Below are 21,316 nucleotides of genomic sequence, written 5' to 3'. Positions count from 1 at the left end.
GACTTTTGTACCGCTAAACACAGAGCACCCCCAACTACTAGTGCCTTATATAGTTATTTAAAGTGGTGGGGCACTGATTTATACATAGTATGTATAGTTATCATCTCATATAAAATAGGCATTCATCATTTTAGTGCAATAATACAAGAGACAGTATCTTTTTTATAAGGTTTCATTTGCAAACAAGATTTTGGCAAAGAAAGTAGGGATCAACTAGTCAGTGGGTTGTGTGAAAAACTAGTTGACTAGACTGTCTAGCCCTGGATAATTGGGCTGATTTAGGGTTCACCACACAAAGCACATTCATGTGTTAATGAACAGCTAAATACGCATACGAATGTAACCAAATGCTTGAGGTCCAGAGATGTGCTTTTTTAAATGCATATTTTTGGTTTTACTGTGAACGATTCATCCATGCATGTGCTTTTAAACCAAACATATTTCAGAATTTTTAAATCAAATCATTGACAGTATTCAATGGTCTGAACCAAGTACTCACCCAAGTTTTTTTTTTTTTTTTTGGATAATATGTTTCACTCAGATGTACATCACAATCTGGAAGTTCTGTCACTACTTCTATTCATTGCAGCTATTTTTAACTTGACACAGCATCTTGACACAAAATTCATGGTGTAAAGTGTTGAAAAAACAAAAAAACAGATTAAAACAATGCAATGGCCAAGTCTCTCACAAGCTCGCAGTCTCACAGCATGTTAAGAAAACACTGACTCTAAAAATAAACTTGTAGACAAACTAGTCAAAATATTCAGTTGGTGCATCAGCCATCCTGACCAATCGCTAATAGAAAGCAGATTACTTTTGAAAAGTTGTTTGAATTGGATTCATCTGATTTGCATTCGTGCCACACCAAAAAAGCCCCTGGCTCTACTCTCTGTATTTTTGTTACTGAATGCGAGCAGAGAGAAATATCACAGTACTTGTATGATTTAGAAGTGCGGCAGACGCAGATGACTGCCAGTTTAGATAGCCACACTGATATTCCACTCCCACTGGGTTTCCGCATTAGCTCAGAGCGATTTCTCACTCTTCCGGTCCTTTATGAGCAGTTCAGTCAGTGGGCGCCTTTTGAACGTGACTGCTGTTAAAGTATTTTCCCTCCCACATGGTTCCCACTCTCTGGATTCACACATGAGTAGCACTGCCTGAAAAAATTTGGATGCGATGTCTCTTCACTTCAGCGTGACCTTTGACTTGTATAGTCAGACGGTGGTGTGATAAAGACTGCAGCGATGGCTGTGATATACTGTATGTCACATGTCATATGACTGGAGCTGTCTGATGCCTCACAAGTCTCAATAGTAGTTTTAGCTGTCATTTTAAGGGCGCTTGGTAAGCCATGCAGCTCTCTGAGCTCCAGAGCAGATGGCCTCTATCAGTGCTGCCAGTTTTGATGTAACGTGTACGGCCCAATCAGAGCCAAGCACTGCTGCTTTAGCCTGATTGCACTGTAGAGGTTTAAACTGCACTTTAAGCCTCTGGCAATAGATGCACTTTCACCAAATTTTTTACCACCCGGGGTCATTCTGTCTCATTTTGGAAAGTTGATCGATTCCAAATGAAATGAAAAATTATTCTAAGTCATGAAAGCAGCAGGGCTGGACCTGAAAAACTGTTTTATCACAAGCTGCCTAATCTAACTCAGTAATGATGTTGTTTTCAGCCATGTTTATCAAGACCTGCAGCTTTTAAGTTTCTGAGATGGTCCTCAGACTCTTTCTGTCGACACTGTGGGTACTTTTTAAGTTGAGGTCAATCAAACAGACAGAAAATATCAATATTACTGAAACATGTACAGTAGTATGCATTTTTTACATTTAATTTATGAAACCAAGGGGGAAAGATTACTCATTTAACATGTATTATTCATATTAATCTTTTAACAATTTTTTTTTCTTTTACATTTTTTAAATAAATAAACTTTACTGTTCAAAAGTTTGGGGTCACAAATATATTTTTAATAAATTTATACTTTCAGTCATCAATCATGCATTAAAACTGATCAAAGGTGACAGAAAAGTCTTTTGTTACAAAAGATTTCCATTTCAAATAAATGTAGTTGTTTAGAACTTTCTATTTATCAAATAATCCTCAAATAACGTATCAGTTTCCGTAAAATATTATACAGTACAACTGTTTTCAACATTGATAATATGAAATGTTTCTTGCACACCAAATCAGCATATTACATTTACATTTAGTCATTAGCAGACGCTTTTATCCAAAGCGACTTACAAATGAGGACAATGGAAGCAATCAAAATCAACAAAAGAGAAATGATATACAAGTGCTATAACAAGTCTCAGTTAGCTTAACGCAGTACACATAGCAAAGGCTTTTTAAATAATATAATAAATAAAAAGAAAGAAAACAGATAGAACAGAAAAAGGATAGAGCAAGCTAGTGTTAGAGGTCTTTTTTGCTTTTGTTAATTGTATAATAAATGAAAAGAAATCAAGATAGAATACAAAAAGATTAGAAAGCTAGTTTTTTTTTTTTTTAAGAAAACAAGCAGCAAAGATGATGTGTTTTTAGCTGATTCTTGAAGATGGCTAAGTTGGGCAGGTCATTCCACCAGGAGGGAAAATTTAATTTAAAGTCCGTAAAAGTGACTTTGTGCTTCTATGGGATGGCACAATCAAGCGATGTTCACTTGTAGAACGTAAGCTTCTAGAGGGCATATAAGTCTGAAGTAATGAATTTAGGTAAAGGGGTGCAGAGCCAGTGGTGGTTTTGTAGGCAAACATCAATGCCTTGAATTTTTTGCGAGCAGCTATTGGTAGCCAGTGCAAATTGATAAACAGGTGTGACATGCATTCTTTTCATCTCATTAAAAATTAATCTTGCCGACGCTTTCTGGATTAATTGTAAAGGTTTGATAGAACTGGTTGGAAGACCTGCCAAGAGAGCATTGCAATAGTCCAGCCTGGACAGAACAAGAGCTTGAACAAGGAGTTGTGAAGCATGTTCCGAAAGAAAGGGTCTGATCTTCTTAATGTGGAATAAAGCAAATCTGCAGGACCGGATAGTTTTAGCAATGTGGTCTAAGAAAGTCAGCTGATCATCAATCATAACCCCAAGGTTTCTGGATGTTTTTGAAGAAGTTATGGTTGATGTGCCTAACTGGATGGTAAAATTGTGATGAAACAATGGGTTAGATGGAAACAAAAGTAGTTCTGTCTTGGCAAGGTTGAGTTGAAGGTGATGGTCCTTCATCCAGCAAGAAATGTCTGTAAGACAAGCTGAGATCCGAACAGCTATCGTTGGATCATCAGTATGGAATGTGAGATAGAGCTGAATGTTATCAGCATTGCAGTGGTATGAAAAGCCATGTTTCTGAAGGACAGAACCTAATGATGCCATGTAGACAGAGAAGAGATGTGGTCCAAGAACTGAGCCCTGAGGCACCCCAGTAGTTAGATGTTGCGACTTGGACACCTCACCTCTCCAAGACACTTTGAAGGACCTATCTGATAGGTAAGACTCAAACCACTGGAGTGCGGTTCCTGAGATGCCCTTTGCCAATATGTTTGACAGGAGGATCTGGTGGTTAACCGTGTCAAAAGCAGTGGATAGATCAAGCAAGATAAGAATTGATGATTCGGAATCCGCTCTTGCCAGTCTTAGGGCTTCAACAACAGAGAGCAAGGGAGTCTCGGTTGAATGTCCACTTCTTAAGCCAGATTGGTTGCTGTCAAGGATGTTGTTCTGTGCGAGAAAGGCAGACACTTGGTTGAACACAGCTTGTTCAAGTGTTTTTACAATAAAAGGAAGAAGGGAAACTGGTCTGTAGTTCTCTAAAAGAGATGGGTTGAGGGTGGGTTTCTTAAGTAGTGGGGTTATAAGAGCCTGTCTAAATGTTGAGGGGAAAAGACCAGTGTGAATGGATATGTCAATGATGTGAGTGAGTGCAGGCACAACTGCAGGAGAAATGGCTTGAAGGAGATGAGATGGAATAGGATCAAGCGGACAAGTAGTAGGATGATTAGAAAGGATGAGTTTGGAATGATATATAAGAATGATTTAATATTAGAATGATTTCTGAAAATTCAGCATTCACTGGAATAAACTGCATTTTAAAATATATTAAAATAGAAAACACTCATTTTAAATTGTAACAAAACATTTTCCTTCTTAAACAATGAATAAAAATCATTACTTTCTCTATATTCTTTCAATGTATTATTTGAACATGGTTAAACAGTGCTTGTTTGAACAATGATTCAGCAACATTCTGTTTGCATGCTCTATTTCATCACTTCCAATCATGGGAAATAGATCACAGCTATCCTATCTCTTGCATTCATGCAAATACAGCAGCAGGTCTAATGATTCTCACTAGTATAACTTTCCCTGAAGCGGATGTCTCTCAGTGCGCTGGTACTCTGGGGCTAGGACAGTATATCTCTGTGACAGGATTGGGGGGAAGGAGGGTGTTGTGCATATTAATGCCTCACAGATCATGTTTGTGTACAGGGCCGGGATCGAGCAGGCAGTCTGGGCCATGAATCCTCATCAGTCGAGGGTTCTGGCAGGATGGTGATGCTAATGCTGGAGGGAGCGCGTATGTGTGTGAGGGATGTTAACTTCTCAAACAAACTTCCATTTTGGTGAGAGTGGAGAAACAGTATCTGACAGGCCCAAAATAAAATGTCCACTGCTTCTAAGTCCTTCAGGCTAATCACATAGCCAAAGCATCAAATGCTAGTTTATGCAAAATTACTCGAACTGTTACTAATAGAAAGCATCATATTTTCTGAGCCAAAATCTCCTTGGAAAGACTGGCTTCCTTACTAAACTCTCCATTAACCCAGGATTTAACCAGTCACTTCTGAAACCCAATGCATCCTTATGAAATCTCTTAGAGGAATGTCCTCCTCAGAGAGCATGCCACCTTGATTGAAAGAGTGAAGAGAGATAGAGAGAGCTTCAGGGATAAATTACAGAGGTCTTGAGTTATAGTTTCATTTGCCGTTATTACACCAGAGGATTGTTTGTGGAAAGAGAGAGTTTATTAAGCGCTACAAAGAGCTAAAATACAAAAAAAGACAGGGTCTTCTTTTCAACCATTTGGATTCTCTGGTTCACTCAGTCAACAAGGAAAGATGTCTCTCCATGATTCCACTTGTACAAATGGCAAGTTCTGTCATGAAACTCTAGATGGCGCAGTCTGATGTGTTGTTAAGTAAACTGACGATATTCACAGCGTTATACTACTTGGCACAAGCTGATTGGTTTATGTTGCATATGCAGCCAATGAGCTTACTGCTTTACATTTGAATGGCTAGATATCATTCACTAGAGCAGTTCGCAGCAGCACACTTTCAGAGTTCCTCTGAAAACCTCCACTTCCCCAGCTCCACCTGTATAGATCTGCTATGGGTTATTATATATGCTATTTGTGCAGCAGCAGTATATCCTAAATACTCACAGCACTGTATCAGCATATGTATTGGCAGTAGCAAGTTTCTGTACTTGCTTGCAGCAGCAGAAAAAATCTACAACACCAGCAATAACCAACAGCAGCAACAATTCAACAGTATAGCTGATCTATTCTGACCAAGACCAAATACATTAACATTGTCATATCCATTACCATGCTAAAATCTTCAGAGAGTTGTCATGATAGAAATGGGGAGTTATGGTCCACAATATTAGGAGTAATATACCTACATACTGTACATATACTGTAAGAAGAGATAGTTAGCACTTTCTGAATTACAAAATTGAGGGCTTTTAAACTAGGGCTGGGCAATATTTATTGTGTGACATGACACAGTCTCAGCATAACAGAAGAGTTTTGATGTTTAATGTCTAGAGAAAGATTTTGGACCAATGAGATTTTTCTCTGTGGGCGGGGCTATTATGTCCTGTTATTTGTCACTTTTAGTGCATGATGCTTCAGTTGTATTTGTCATTATGCTTGTGTATTTATTTTATATCAGATAAACAGGCAGATACTCTGTCCATAAGGACTGCAGAGGGCTTTGTCAAAGCACCTATAGAGCAGACTAATTAAAGCCCATTATCAAACACAATCCTTACCTTGTATTATCAAACACTACATCTGTGGGACCTAGGGAAAAATAAACCTGGACACACACCAGCAGTCTCAGTCGAAGAATTTGCTAATGTTTTCCATCCTTTTAGTCTCATTACAATCTTTTTTCTATAATTGTCTCTTCATTTACTTTCTCATCAGTCCAGTGACTGACAATCACCTGAAGACAGATAGACAGTTATAGAGAGAGACTAACACACATGCATGCACTCAAGAGGACATTAGGTTCTAATCAAGGTGGTGTTTTAATCAAATCCTCGACCTCTCTGCTAATCGGTGGTGACGTTACAGTTCCAGATAAAGTATGATAGGAGTGGGCTGGCCTACCCTCCTCGTTTCACTGTACATTTCCCATTAACCCTCAGGTGAGGCTTTTATTAGGATTTAATCAGGCCTCAGTTGTCTGATCCCGGAGAGAAAGTATGTTAAAACAGCACAGATGAGAGGTGCCTTTGCTCTCATTTTTTTTTTTTTAATTGGAACATCTATATTCTTTGCATTTCTAAAACTGATACTAATAGTTAATAGTTATATTTTAGAGCTTTTTGCCTTTTTATTAGATATAACAGTATGGGAAAGAGGTAGGATTTGGACATTTTATCAAAATATGGCTGAGAATTTAACTGTTGTTAGTGCCTTTGCATGTTGATCTACAGGAACACAAACCCAAGTGATTATGTGAGCTCCAACTTGTTTAGAATGGACATTTTAACCACTACACCTTGGCCCTAACTGGACTGTTTGTTTGTTTATTTATTTATTTATTTATTTTTAATCAAGGCAGAAATTAGTTTCTCATAGATATTAACTGCTGCATTCTAAGAGTTTATTTATATTCATGACAACTTCCTTTAAAATAAAAGGAAAGTCTTCACTTGCCCACAGTTGGATCATTGCCATAGTGGCTCGAGGAAAGAACAGATGGATAACAAAGGTCCAAATAAAACATGAGAAGCAGATCTGTAAGCACACCCTAGGTTTGTTCCAATAGCATTCAAGGTCATTATTCAGACTGATTCTCCTGCTAATTGAAAATTAGAGCCAAAAGGGGAAGGAAACAGGAGACACTAATCAATTTGAGGCTGTATCAGAGACGAGACACAGTAGGGGAGGGGGTTCCTGCTCTACCTTCCAGGCCAGATGGCCACTGTGTGTGAGGTGTGTGGTGAAGGAGCTGCAGCATGTATGTGTGATGTTAGTGTTTGCTAATGTGAAACATATTTCTGCATTATGGTTCAAAAGTTCCTATTAATGCTAAATGAAACAAGGCAATGTGTCCTTTCTTACTCTATTGAGTATTATTATTATTCTTTGTTATTACACAAAGTAATTTTTCAGCAAGGGTGCATTAAATTGATCAAAGTTACAGATTTTATTCATTGCTATGAACAATTATTATTTCAAATGTTGTTCTTTTGAACTTTCTATTCATCAAAAAGTTGTTTCTAGCAAATCCAGCATAGAATGATTTCTAAAAGGATAACTGTGAATACATGTGACATGGAAAAAAATAATATTGGAAGCTGAAGATTTAGCTGTTTAAAAGTAATATTTCACAATACTAAACTTTTTACTGTATTGCTTAATTAAATGCAGCCTTGATGAGCCTTTTGAATGAGAGACTTTTAAATGATATAAGATTATAAATTATTTAATTTTAATTCATTTACATCATACTCTTTGATTGTGCGCTTTAATGTTTTCCAAAAAAAAAAAAAAAAAAAAAAATCTACTTTCAGCTTTATATTAGATTACTTATAGCTTATTCATTACACATGCAGAGAATGCAAAAAACAAAAATAAAAAAATTGTTGAAAAAGACACAGGTCAAGGCAGATATTTTACTTGGTAGACAATTTGATTTGTATCTCTCATCAGTGGGAGTTGGACTATTTGCTTCTACAGTTTGATTTAAACCCTGTATTATGTTATTTTTTTTATGAAATTACCAGTCAACTACAAGGAAATCTGTTTTATTTACTCACCATAGCAACTTTTTACTTTTTTGGGGGGCTCAGTGAATGTTATATGGATTGTTTGTTTTTGTTATTCATATTTTACATATGTTATATATATATATTATAATTAATTTTTTTATATAAGGTCAGTCTCTTCAGTGTGACATCTGGTACTAAGGGTTTATACGACAGGTGAAGGATCCAGACAGCTGTAGAGGATCGTTTCAACCTGACGCCCTTTGTGCCAAGCCACAGAGTAGGTATTTTATTCTTGTCAGCCTCAGGGCATCAGATCAGAGGGGCACATCGCATACACGCACACACACAGACTGTCTTTTTTTGATGATGTCATCTGACAGTTGTGGAACTCAGCAGAGAGGGCTTTTTTTCTTGCTTTGAGTGCCTGTGTGAATGTGTGTGTGCATGTCTGATGCTCTGACTGAGAACATCACACTGTTTATGAATAGGCAAGATTGCATTCCACTTTTTCTTCCACACATAGATAACCACCCCTATTCGAGAGAGAGAGAGAGAGAGAGAGAGAGAGAGAGAGAGAGAAAGAGAGACAGACAGAGACTTTTCTGTGCTGAAGGGCTTGAATGGGCAGATGTTGTCTGGGCAGATGGACTTTCAATGTGCGTATGCTTCTGTATGTGTGTGTGTGTGTGTGTGTGTGTGTGTGTGTGTGTGTGTGTGTGTGTGTGTGTGTGTGTGTGTGTGTGTGTGTGTGTGTGTGTGTGTGTGTGTGTGTGTGTTGAATTACAGTCCAGACGGCTAACAGATGGAGTGGAGCGGTGTTGTTTTACATTGTTCTATAGAAGGTCAAGGGGTCATAGTGCATCTCTGGAAGACACACTTCTGTTCAAAAGTTTGGTGTTGCAGTGCATCAGTCCAAAAGAAGTTAAATAAAAATTGCCCATCCTTAATAAAAAGTCTCACACAGCTCCGGGGGGTGAGCAAAGGCCTCCTGTTGCGAATCAATGCGTTTTTGTAAGAAAAATAACCATATTTAAAACATAATAATCCATTTAATCTAGCTTGCGCTCACTGTTGTACACGGAAGCAGCTCCGGGTGGATGACGTATGAGGTCGGCTTTGCGCATGTGTCGCTCAGAAGTGAGATCAAAACAAAACAACGGTCACGAATTAGAAGTACAAAACGAGGATTTGTAATTCAATGTAAGGATTCGATATAAGCCAAGAGGAGACTGGTTTTCCTTTCCTAAGTTAGGGAACTTTGCTTCCTTTGCTGCTGTTAACAAACATTGGTTTTCATGAGACTCACTGGCGCATGCGCAGTGCTGACCCCATTTGTCATCAGCCCGACACTGTTCCCATGTACAACTGTTGGTGCAAGCTACATTTAAGTGATTATTACGTTTTGAATATGGATATTTTCTGACAAAAATGCATCGATTTGCTACAGGAGGACTTTGTTCACCACCACTTTAATCTATTTTAAAATGTAATTAATTCCTGTGATGGAAAAGCTGAATCATACTAAGCTTATTTGGTGGACAAGAAATATTTCTTATTACTATTTGTGCTGAAAACAGTCCAGCTGTCTAATATTTTTTTGTAAATCTTGATACTTTTTTCAGGATTCTTTGGTGAATGTAAATTTCATAAGAACAGAACAGAACATTTATTTCAAATATAAACCTTACCTAAATGTCATGTTCTTTATTGATGAATGTACTGTTTGCTGAGTAAAATATTAATTACCTTTGTTCTTATAAAATTTAATGACTTCAAACATTTGAATGGTAGTGTATCTGCTACTGTCTTCAGCACAAACAGATTAGAGATAGTCATCACTAGCTACATTATGTTTCCATGACCCTGTTTTAGCGCACATTTGAAGTATCGCATTAGAAACGAGTGATGGAAACACCCAATTTAAAATAAAAAATACATTTGCAAAAAAGTTTTTACACTCACTTGAGGTGTTATTTGTCTTGTGCGAAAAAGGGTTAATGCGAATAATGGGAGATTGTAACACATTTGCCAAATAAATTCCTCCATGTGCATCAAAAAAATCATGTGACTTTGTGCAATGGCATAACCTGACCAGCGGACGGATCTTGTTGCACAGCACCTGAAATGTTGCAATGGTCATTCTGAAATGGCCGAGCAAAGTCTGTTGTCAAAGTATTTCAGTATTATTGCCCGGCAGAACTGTTACACAACTGTTCCCGAACAGCAGACATTCACGAAAGCAATTACCACATTCATTTATTATATATGAAAAGTATTATATTCAGTGACTTCTTCCATTTTTCTTTGTTATATTTAGTGCCAGTTTATCAGGAAGTGACGATTTTAATCTCTTTGACCTGTCAGATGGAAATGGTGCTTATTCGCAAATGTTTCATGCAACATCCTAATTTTGCGCACAAGTTAAATTTGCAGCTTTGGATGGAAACCCGACTCCAGAGCACTGATTTCAGTTTTTCTACATATCATTGTGCAGCATTATCAGTAATATACCACAATGAAAAGCTATGTACCACAACAAGGCTGTTGAAGAGGAAGGATTCAAAGGATGTCCATTTCAAAGCTCCTTTTCACAATGTATGACAAATGACAGACCAGAAGTGATTCATTTCTAATAGAGAGCACTGCAGGAGCAGCATAGAGTTTCAGTCATATGCGTATGCTGAATTTTCAAAATTGATTTGAGGTTTGGGTGGGGAATATTCAAATTTTTGCCCGTAAACTAGACTGTATGCAACATGACATGTCTGACATCAATATATTATAATTATTTAATAATTTACATTCATTAGCACTAGAAAACCTACTATGCTTTTCTTTCAGACATAATAGCAGTCATCTTGAGGGGATATATTCATAAATTGATTATTCTGTCATTTAACCAAGTGGAAAAAAAAACAGCTGCATTGAAACTTCCATGTAAAGCTGGCCATACACTGTGTGATTTTCATCTGCTGCTGCTGTAGCTTAGCAAGTTTCCAGAAATGTTAGTTAATTGTGGAATGTGTTAGAAAGCCTGCAATTAGCCGCAGCTGACAGGCGAGAGCAGAGCCATGCCGGCCGCTTTGATGACTCCCCTGTTCGGCCAAGATGACTGTTTGTTTAGGCTGCAGGGATCCAGAGGGATGAGCACTGTTCCGTTTAACATAAAAAGAACAACCCAAAACAAAAAACAGGTTCCTTATAAACAGCCTTTGTGTTTTGGCAGACCTGCAGAAACTGGGATGATTAATTCACGTCTGTCAGTGCCGTAGGGTATTCAAATAAAATTTTTTCTGTGGCGCAAGGGTTTCAGATCTGTGGATGATATCAGACTCTTTTTCTTTGTCTTTGTTTTTTGCCATTCTTTTTAATTTATTAAATTTTTATGTACTTTTTTTTATTTACTTTTTTTGTCAATTTATTCTTTTTTTTTCTTATATAGCAATTTTAAAGCAATTTTAGCTGGTTTAGCTGCATTTCAACCACACACCCTCCCTCCAAAAATGATTGACGGACAGACTGTATCAGTGTTTATATTAGTTATATTGTCTTTTATACCATGTATCTTTGTCTTTGCAGGTGAGCCAGCGCTAGCAAAGGAGAACAATTGTCTGAATGCAGCAAAAGCCTGCAACCTAAACGACACCTGTAAGAAATACCGTTCGGCTTACATAAGCCCCTGCACCAGCCGAGTCTCGACGGCTGAAGTCTGCAACAAACGGAAGTGCCACAAGGCCCTGCGGCAGTTCTTTGACAAGGTGCCACCCAAGCACAGCTATGGTATGCTCTTCTGCGCCTGTCCTCTAGGGGATCAGCTGGCCTGTTCTGAGCGCAGACGCCAGACCATCGTACCAGCCTGTTCATATGAGGACAAGGAGAAGCCCAACTGCCTGGCACTGCAAGCGTCCTGCAAGACCAACTACATCTGCAGGTCTGAGCCACAAACAACTCATTTATAACAGGCAACTTCAAATATTATTCTTATGAAATAATATGTTCTTAACATTGTAAAAGTAATGACGTTAAAGGAATAAATCAATAGCAATTTACAATACGTTTCTATTAATCAATATTAGTTTACAACATTAGTTAGCATGAACTAACAATTAAAAAAATCCACTAAGGCATTTAGGTTACAATTTATTTTAAGGTGTCCTTGATGTTACAGTGTAATTATACTTTTAAGTACTGAGTAATATTAATTAACTACATGTACTCACGATATGGTTAGGGTTAGGGCTAGGGTTACTTGCATGTAATTATGCATAATTTATTGTTAATTTATTGTTATTTTAATAGTAAGTACATATAAGGTGTAACATGGACACCTTAAAATAAAGTGTTATAATGATAACTTCAACACTTACTAATACATTATTTAAATTAAAAGTTGTATCTTTAACATTATTTTATGGAACTGGATAATATAATATAAAACAAAAAAAAAAAATAAAACATAAAACAAAACAAAATGAATAGAACAAAAAACAAACTGAAACATAAAATAAAAATACAAAAAGATCTAGAACCATTTCACTATCAGTCTCAAACTTTATAGTTGTAAAGCGAGTAAATAAAGTATACATACAAAGTTAAGAACAGTTGTCTATCCTTCTCTTTCGCCCTCTTACACACACACACACACACACACACACACACTAACATGCAAATGCATCCACACTTCATGGCAACACTTATCTTGTGTGCATTAACACATGGCAGTGCAAAATGAGCTTTTTAGAGGTGCTAAAAAATGCCTCACTGAATCTGAGAGGCAACATCACAACATGCCATCTGTAATAACACAAATTCACCAATAGGGACAGACATGGCCATGAGCAGCTAAACTGCATCTATTGGGAAATAAAGCATTTATTAAGGTAAGGCAGGAGAACACATCGCGAGGACGATCGTGTTGATTATTGAAGTCTAGCAATAAAAACTGCAGCCTTAAATCTGGTTTGTGCAGGAAGGAGGCAACCCCAGAGTCCACTAAGTGGCTTGTTAAGGATTTGTTAGCACAATGTGAATGTAGTTTTGCCAAGTAAACGTCTTTAGGCACAGAGAGTGCGACAGCTAATGACCCTGCTCAATCAGAAGAGCCGCCGCTCGGCATTCTTTGGGCACACTCAGACACTCATACAAATAAATGGAATATATTTGCACTTGCGCTCCAGGTCTGTACAATTCACATGCTCCATTCTGGTCATTTTTTCCTCATTATATGTCTTTCTTGCTGCATCCATCCTGCTCTTGTACCCATGATTATTTTGAAGCCAGGTGTAGCCCCTAACTGTAGCAAGGTGTTCGGTGGAGTTGTGCAGAGATTCCACACTAGTCCCACACCATGTTGTCTTAGGAGACACAGCACAGCACATTCATTTACAAATTCCTTCTCCATTCTTAACACTGCCACAGACTGCTACTGAGAGTCTTCCAACACTTTTAACAGCCAAGAACTGTGTGCAAGTTGGCTTTTCAAACTGATTTGGCAACATGTTTTCTTTCATTCATAATGAACTGTATTTAATTATAAATTGGTGTCATTAGTACTCATTGTACTAGAATAGATGTCAGGAAGAGGTGAGAATTATGTAATATGAAGTGTGTGTGTGTGTGTGTGTGTGTGTGTGTGTGTGTGTGTGTGTGTGGTACTTTAGGTCTCGTCTGGCTGATTTCTTCACTAACTGTCAACCTGAGCCCCGCTCTCTCTCTGGCTGTCTGAAGGAGAATTATGCTGACTGCTTGCTTTCATACTCTGGCCTCATTGGTGAGTTTGCCCTGTATCATATATTTATTTATTTTTATTATTATTATTATTAATATGGTAAATTTAATATTAGGGTCTTGGGGAATAGTTGCACTTTTAAAAATCAATGTATCACATATACCTATAAACACAAAAATTTATTTTTGAATTATTAATATAGTATATTTTATATTAATTCAGAGTCATGGGGAATACACAAACACACACATCAAACTGTTATATACTGATGATTCAGTGATACAATTTAGTGTCTCATTAACTAGCACTGGGTGACTTCTACTACTCTCCATACAATCCACTGAGATCTGTATAGAGAAAACCTTTGTGAACACATGTTTGTTCTTTAGTTCTTTCTTTGCGTTTTGCTTGTGCTGGATGTCTTCCCAAAGTCGTGTGTGCAGCACACAGAAACAGCAGCTGGACACACGGGAATACAGCAGTGCAGCTATTAGTCTGTGATTAGCTCCTGTTGTTGTTCTACCAGTGGGAGACTGTGTCTCTGTGGGCTAACACTGTCACACCCCCACAGTACAGCTTTTATGAGGCACACTGCACCAAAATTATTATTTTTAAGAAAGCTCAGTAAGAACAAGATAATGGCTAATCTAAAAATGACAAGGGTTTAGGTTTTGTTGTGTACACAATCAGGCTTTTAAAAACACACATATAATCAAATTCCAATTAAATATGAAATTGATACTTTAATTTTTAAAATGCAACATGGCCTTTTGTTTTCCAGGCACGGTGATGACCCCAAATTATCTACGCTCACCCAAGATCAGCGTGTCTCCATTCTGTGACTGCAGCAGCAGCGGCAACAGCAAAGAGGAATGCGACAGATTCACAGAGTTCTTCACTGACAACGCCTGCCTGCGTGAGTTACTGCTTTGGCCCAACTTATCCTGTCTCTTTGCAAAGAGACCCTCTGATTTGCATGTGTAGTTTGTGTTAGAGCAGGGCTAAATAATATAAAATATATATCACAATATATATGTCACAATTTATTATAAGCTGTTTCAGCACATAAATGTTTTACCAAATAAAAAGGACAGCACTTTTAGAGTTCATCCCACTATTTGATGTGAGCACAAGTTTTGGGACAGATGAACTTAAGGCAAATGTAAAAGATTAAAAGCTATTATTTAGTTGCAGATCCCTTGCGTGCAATCAGAGCAGTGAGTCTGTGACCCATAGACATCACCAGACTCTTGGTCTCATCCTTTGAAATGCTTTTTCCAGCCTTTAATGCAGCCTATACCAACAAGTTTGTTGAGTTTCTGCCTTTAGTCTCCTCTTCAGCTGGTGAAATTCATGTTCAATCGGATTTTAAATCTGGAGATTGACTTGACATGACTCCACCATGCTTTACAGATGAGGCTGTATGATTAGGATCATTTGCAGTCCCATTTTTTCTCTCCACACTTTTGCTTTCCCATCACTTAGATAAAGGTTAATCTTTGTCTATTCTGTCCATAAAACTCTGTTCCAAAACTCTACTGATTTTGCAAACTCTAATCTTGCCTTTGTATTTTTGGTGCTGGTCAGGTTTGTATCTTGCTGTGTAGCATCTGTAACTCTGCGTCAAAGTCTCCTGCGGACTGTAGATTGACAGAGCATCACCCCAGCTTTCTGGAGGTTGTTGGTGATTTTACAGACATGTATTTTAGGTTTCATTTTCACAGCTTTTATGATTTGTCTGTCATTAACGGCTGTTGTTTTCTCAACCAATCAGGTCATTGTTGGCCGCTGATGTTGCCCATCGTTTCCAAACTCTTGATTTCTCCATGCCCTTTGTTTTTGCTATAGCTCTAATTGACTTCCTCTTTTCTTTTGGCATCCAAAATTGCTTGCTTTTCTCTCAGAGTCAGCTCCCTCGTCTTTATCCTGGTTTGTGTGTCATCATTGAATGCAAGACTCAGAATGCAGGAGCAATAGATATAATTGATACGACACATTCCCTGCTTTTAATATCTGGACAATTAATGCAACAGGATACAGCTGATCACTCAGAAACACCTGTGAGGCAATTGTTCCAATACTTATGCTCACATCAGATAGTGGGATGAGCTCTTATATTAAAAGCTGTTTATTTTCAGGTATAATAATAATCACACTCAAATAAAGTTGTATACTACACAACTGCACATAAGGTAGTTTTCATAAAATTATGATTATGAACTTATCAACTCTAATGCCCATTTTCCAACTGAATTTTAAATGAGACAGTATTTAAGCTTTGCTGACTTAATGGTTTCATACTTGAGTTGTGCAAGTGCTGTAATCTAATGACAGATTCTTTGGGAAACTTATGGTTATATAAAAAGAGTCAGTTTCATTTTATCCTCCTCTAGTAAATGACATAAAAATGGACGTAAAGATGTGAGCAATGTCAATCGCTCCTCATATCTTCTGTCTTGTTTTCTCTTCCTTTAACCTTTGTGCCTCCATCCGTGCCATTTCCTTCCTAACTGTCCATTTGTCTCATTCTCCCTCTGATCTGGTTTGCTCTGTCCATCTCTTCAGACTCCAGCAAGTTGTTTTCTGATGCTTTTAGCTGTCCACCTGTCAGCCCGTTTTTACCTCTGCCTCTAAAAAGCCTCTTCCATCTTCCTATTATGTACACTTCTTTCTCTTACACTTTCCCCCGTATATCTTTTGCTCGCCACACTTCCTTGACTGCACCAAGTATTTTGTTTTGTTCATAGAATGGCGTGAAAACACACTAAGTGGTAATAGCAAAAAGCGAGCTTTCAAGGGGGGCTTGTGAAAGTCTTGGAAGTGCTACGAAAAATGTATAGAACTGATAGAGATCCATGCAGGGGTCAGTTTAGAAAGCAGGGTCAGGTGAATGCCACTACTCAAATCTCAATACACAGCACTTGAACTAAGTTTCTTGTGGTGAACTAGTTTTGCAACAGCCTCAGTCCTCAGTTCAATGCTAAGAGTCAACAGGAATGCACAATTTGGAGAAAAAAAATCTGATTATGATTCTTCTAACAGGAATTGCGTTTTGTAATGCAATAATAATAATAAAAAATAAATAAATAAATAAATAAAAACAGGTTTGTTGTGCTTGATTGTAAGGGCTGCATAATTTTGGGAAAATTTTGTAATTATATATCAATATGGATATGATGACGGAGAAGGAAAAAAAATGCAATTAAAATATATATATATATTTAATTAAATCATGGCTTTTGTGATTTGATAATTGCACTAAGCCATGGCAAAAAAAACTCTAAAACTTATCTGAAACTACATAATATTTTCCTATCTCTGTTACTACTGTTGCTATCTGCAGCTTTTATGACAATAGTATTTGCTGTTGTGGTTGTGCAGCAGTTGTTACTTAAAATTGTGAGGCTGGTAAAATTCTGCATTCAGATGGAATATTTGGACTTTTATGCAGAACACAAACTATTTCACGTCAAGACCATTTACAGTTAAGTAGTGAAGGCAAAAAGGTGATAAAAAATTATGCTAAACGTAAGAGAATAGTGACCTGTCAAAATCTTTCTCTAAACCACTGCAGGAAAAACAGAGATATAGTAGTTTTCAATGTTCAGATCTTCACAAGAATGGGCTGGGTGGATTCACCGTAGGAAGAGTATATCTGTGAACAGTCTGAGCTTAATTTGATTTGTTTCTTTTACTGCCGAGGGCTTTGAGTGGATGTTGAAGGAGACTCTTCAGGAGGTTAAACTGGGTTAAACTGCTTCTTTATTGTTCTATCTTTCTTTCTCGCTCTCTCTCTCCGTCTCATTAACTCATTCTCTCGTGTCTTATTACGCGATTTCATTGTTAAGGCATCCTGACAGTTCTGGGGGTTTGTTCCCAGCGCCGTCAGTATCTGGGTGTTTAGGAGGCTATGAAGAAGCGCTTTGGCCTCACACCCTACACTAGCCCCTGAGCGTTATGCGTCTGTCTGCCCTTGGAACACGGCGTCCTCAACACAAGCTAGTGTTTCAGCAGAACAGATAGCACTGAGTGAAACAGTGACATTGTTCAAACAGTATTAAAAATCTTAAATTGGATTTTTAATTTGTTTTTTTAAATACTCACCTTCACATTTATACCCTTGCTTCTGGAGTATTGTGGCATTACTCAAACTTCAAACTGGCGGACAGTACTGTCACAATAATAAGAGTGTTTCTTAAAAACATACTGACTTTATTTAAAAATATAATGGGGTTTAAAAATCTGGGATTTAAATCTAATTTAAAGCTGGAAATAAACTTTTATTTTAGAAAACAAAGAAATTTGATGAAACAAATAAATTATGCTATAGATACATAAGTTTGGGGAGTGTAGTTGTTATTTAAGTAAGTTAATAGTCTTATGTTCACCAAGCCTGCATTTATTGTGATCAAAACTGTAATAACTCTAGAATTTTCAGAAGCCATTACTCCAGTCTTCTGTAACACTGAAAAGGTACAAATGTAAAAAAAAAAAAAAAAAAAAAAAAAAAAGAAAAATGATAATAATAATAACAATCCTATTGACCCCAAACTTAAAAAAAGACAAAAAAAATGCATTCAGTTAAAAAAAAAAAAGGTGCTGCTAATTGTGCACTGCTGAAAACCGTCTAAATGCAAATGCTATTTACATCAGAAAAGCCTGCTTATTTTAAGCTGGTCTACATTTCATCAGAAAAAAATCACAAAAACAGCAGCCTGATATTGTAGTTCATTTTCTTTTCTTTGAAACCTTAAACCTTGTGGATATGAAGGTCTCCAGACATCAGCTGGTGGATTGTAGTGTGGATTCAGAGAACATGACTCATTGAGAGACATGCACATGAGAGGAAACTACACGATTCATCTGCTGAAGAAAATGTGTCAGGGCTCATAGACTCAAAACAACGATCAAAGCGCTCAGAGCCTGCGGGTCTTTTCCAGTATTTCCTAGAGAGATGGAGAGAAAGCTTCTTAAAATAGCAAACAACACATTCATCATGTGTTTGTTCAAATGATTTACATGTGAGTATGATAAAATTAGAGAAGCAGATTTAAGATGCAGTGCAGCGACAAACAGAACTAAGCACTATGAGAGAGGTTGGACGTTTCTGATACAACAGAACAACTTCACAAAGTAAAACAAACTACACATACTGTACCACACTCTCTTGGATTTGGTATCTTCACAGACACAAACTGCAGTATTTGTGCTAAACAGTGTGCTGTCTGTATTGTTTCAGTGGAGATGGCAGAGAGAGCAAGAGCCTGTCAGAGGTCCATATAATGAGGCAGTAGGTCCTACTTCTAAGAAAAACTGGGGAAGGCCTGACTGAGAGAACTAAAACTAGTCATTTCCAATCTTTCATATGTGGAAAAGCAAATATGCATCATTTCTAGTCTATCACACAGTCAGTCAAAGCAAACAGCACATTATCTATTGACTATTTTGATAGGTCAGGTTTAATATGTTAGTGATAACTATGCTTGCAATCACTACCGTACAGTACACACTGCTGGTCCTTCTTTTAAATCAATGATTATAAATCACAGAGAAAGAGAGACTAAGCTGATAGTCATCATGTACAGCAACCTGACCTCCTGTATTCTGAAAAGAATTAAACCACTTGTAATTTACAGTATATGAGGCAAGTTTTGCATGCCTTCTAGTTTCATTATCGAGCATTCGTCAGTTCAACATATCGGTTAGTTTGAATTTGATATATTTAGGGAATTCTGAGCCGCATGCAATGCACATCCAGTATGCACATAAAATCCAGGAGTAGGTCTTGATTTACAGTCAAACACATATCTACATCATACATCTCTGGGTACCCTCAGACTATTAAGGCAAAACTAGTGTTTATCTGTGCTGTATTGGCCCTCCAATTTATTCTTAAATATTTCATCGTATCCCTCTTTTAATATGAGGTAGAAACCATCTTTGCTCTTTTTTATGTAGGTAATGCAATCCAGGCATTTGGAAATGGGACGGATGTGAGCGTTTGGCAGCCAATGCCGCCAGTGCAAACAACCACCACTATGACAACACCATCCCAGAGGAACAGAGATCGAAACAGATCACCCAATGCCATAGAGCCAGGGACACACATCAACCATCTCAATCCAGCTGATAACTCCCTCTACCAGTTCTGCGGAAGCCTCCAGGTCAGTGGAACTATTGCAGACATAGATCTTCAAGTTTCATGTATTCATTGTGGGTTGGGTGTATGTGCATATGTGCCTCAGGGAATGCAGGGTTTTAAAACAGATGATGTGTTTGTGGTCCTTATATGTTAGGAGTTAATAAATACCTCTGTTGATCTTGAAAATTATGTTTTAGGAAGTGAATGGTTCAGCGCATATGACTAATTTACATAAGAGAGCTATACTACATTATAGGGGACTCTGCTAAATATTTCTCATGGGTAGGTAAACTTGCAATTACTGAACTATCTAACCATTTAGGCTCAACATTACAAAAAAATAACACATTTTAGTCAAATTAATTGAGTAAATTAATTAATTAATTAATTAATATAATTAATACCATTAAGTTATATTCTATCTGTAAGAACTATAATAGAAATATATTTACAATCCACATAATCATCACAAAAACGTCCTTATTTAAGTTTTGAACATCATCTGCTAAATCACCTTTATATCTATAGCGCTTTATACTATATAGATTATTTTAAAGTTGCTTCACAGTATAATGCAAACTTCTTCAAATAGGAAATAAATTCAAATTCTGCTGCAAAGCAGCTCTTAAAAAAAGACAATAATATCCTTATTCAGCTCGAGTCAGTTCAATATTTCAGTTTAGAACAGTTTATCAACTGCGGAAGACAATAGAGTGGCTATTCAGCTCAGGTCAGATCAGTGTTGATTCAATACAGCTTAAAAACAGTGTTGATGTTATAAAATGCATCAACTATATAAATAAGTCGATTCAGCTATAAAGCAGCTCTACAGGAGACAATAGTGTCATTATCCAGCTCAATTCAGTTCAAGTTTTGTTCTCATCCGATAGTGTCAGGGGAAGGGCAGTTCTTCTCTGGCCTGAAATTAACTTTTGTATGTAATTAGACATTTGACTAAACAGCATTCCTGTAACTCAAACAGTAGAGCAAGGCGTTAGCTATGCCAAGGTCATGGATTCGAATCTCAAGAAATTTGTGAACCGATAACATGTATACCTTGAATGCAATCCTACTCACTTTGGATGTCAGTGTCTGCCAAATGCATAAATGTATTAAGATACAGCCCTTGAAACAACAGTTCAATCCAACAACAAGACCCACACACATCTTTTAACTAGAAACAAGGCTAATATATAATCACAGACATTAGGGCACGCATAAGCGCATGTATCCAGACCCAAACACTCCAAAAGAGGAATGCGCAGCAGCAGGAGAAAGTGGCGTTAATGAGTTTACATGTTTTTGTATTAGCCTCACTGCTAAACGTAGTCCTCTGAGGGGGAGCAGCTGTCAGTGTGAAAATGAGGAGAAGAACAGAGACAGAGAGTGCAGGCTCATGGGATATGTCTGTCAGTCTTTCTTCATCGGTT

At 37.4% G+C, this 21,316-nt stretch overlaps 1 protein-coding gene across 2 annotated transcripts in view; it reads left to right on the top strand.

Moving 5' to 3' along the window:
• The window catches only part of gfra1a (gdnf family receptor alpha 1a), an 82,646-nt gene that overhangs the window by 56,932 nt on the left and 4,398 nt on the right, over positions 1–21,316 (top strand). For both annotated transcript variants that reach the window (XM_042736734.1, XM_042736735.1), the window contains 4 exons: positions 11,596–11,947; positions 13,677–13,786; positions 14,526–14,660; positions 19,703–19,908. In XM_042736734.1, coding sequence (XP_042592668.1) covers positions 11,596–11,947; positions 13,677–13,786; positions 14,526–14,660; positions 19,703–19,908 — 803 coding nt within the window. The remainder of the gene's footprint in view (positions 1–11,595; positions 11,948–13,676; positions 13,787–14,525; positions 14,661–19,702; positions 19,909–21,316) is intronic.

Source organism: Cyprinus carpio, chromosome B13 (assembly GCF_018340385.1).
Source record: "Cyprinus carpio isolate SPL01 chromosome B13, ASM1834038v1, whole genome shotgun sequence".
NCBI lineage: Eukaryota > Metazoa > Chordata > Actinopteri > Cypriniformes > Cyprinidae > Cyprinus > Cyprinus carpio.
The sequence above is the reverse complement of the archived record's forward strand: the minus strand, read 5'-3'. Positions and strand labels throughout refer to the sequence as shown.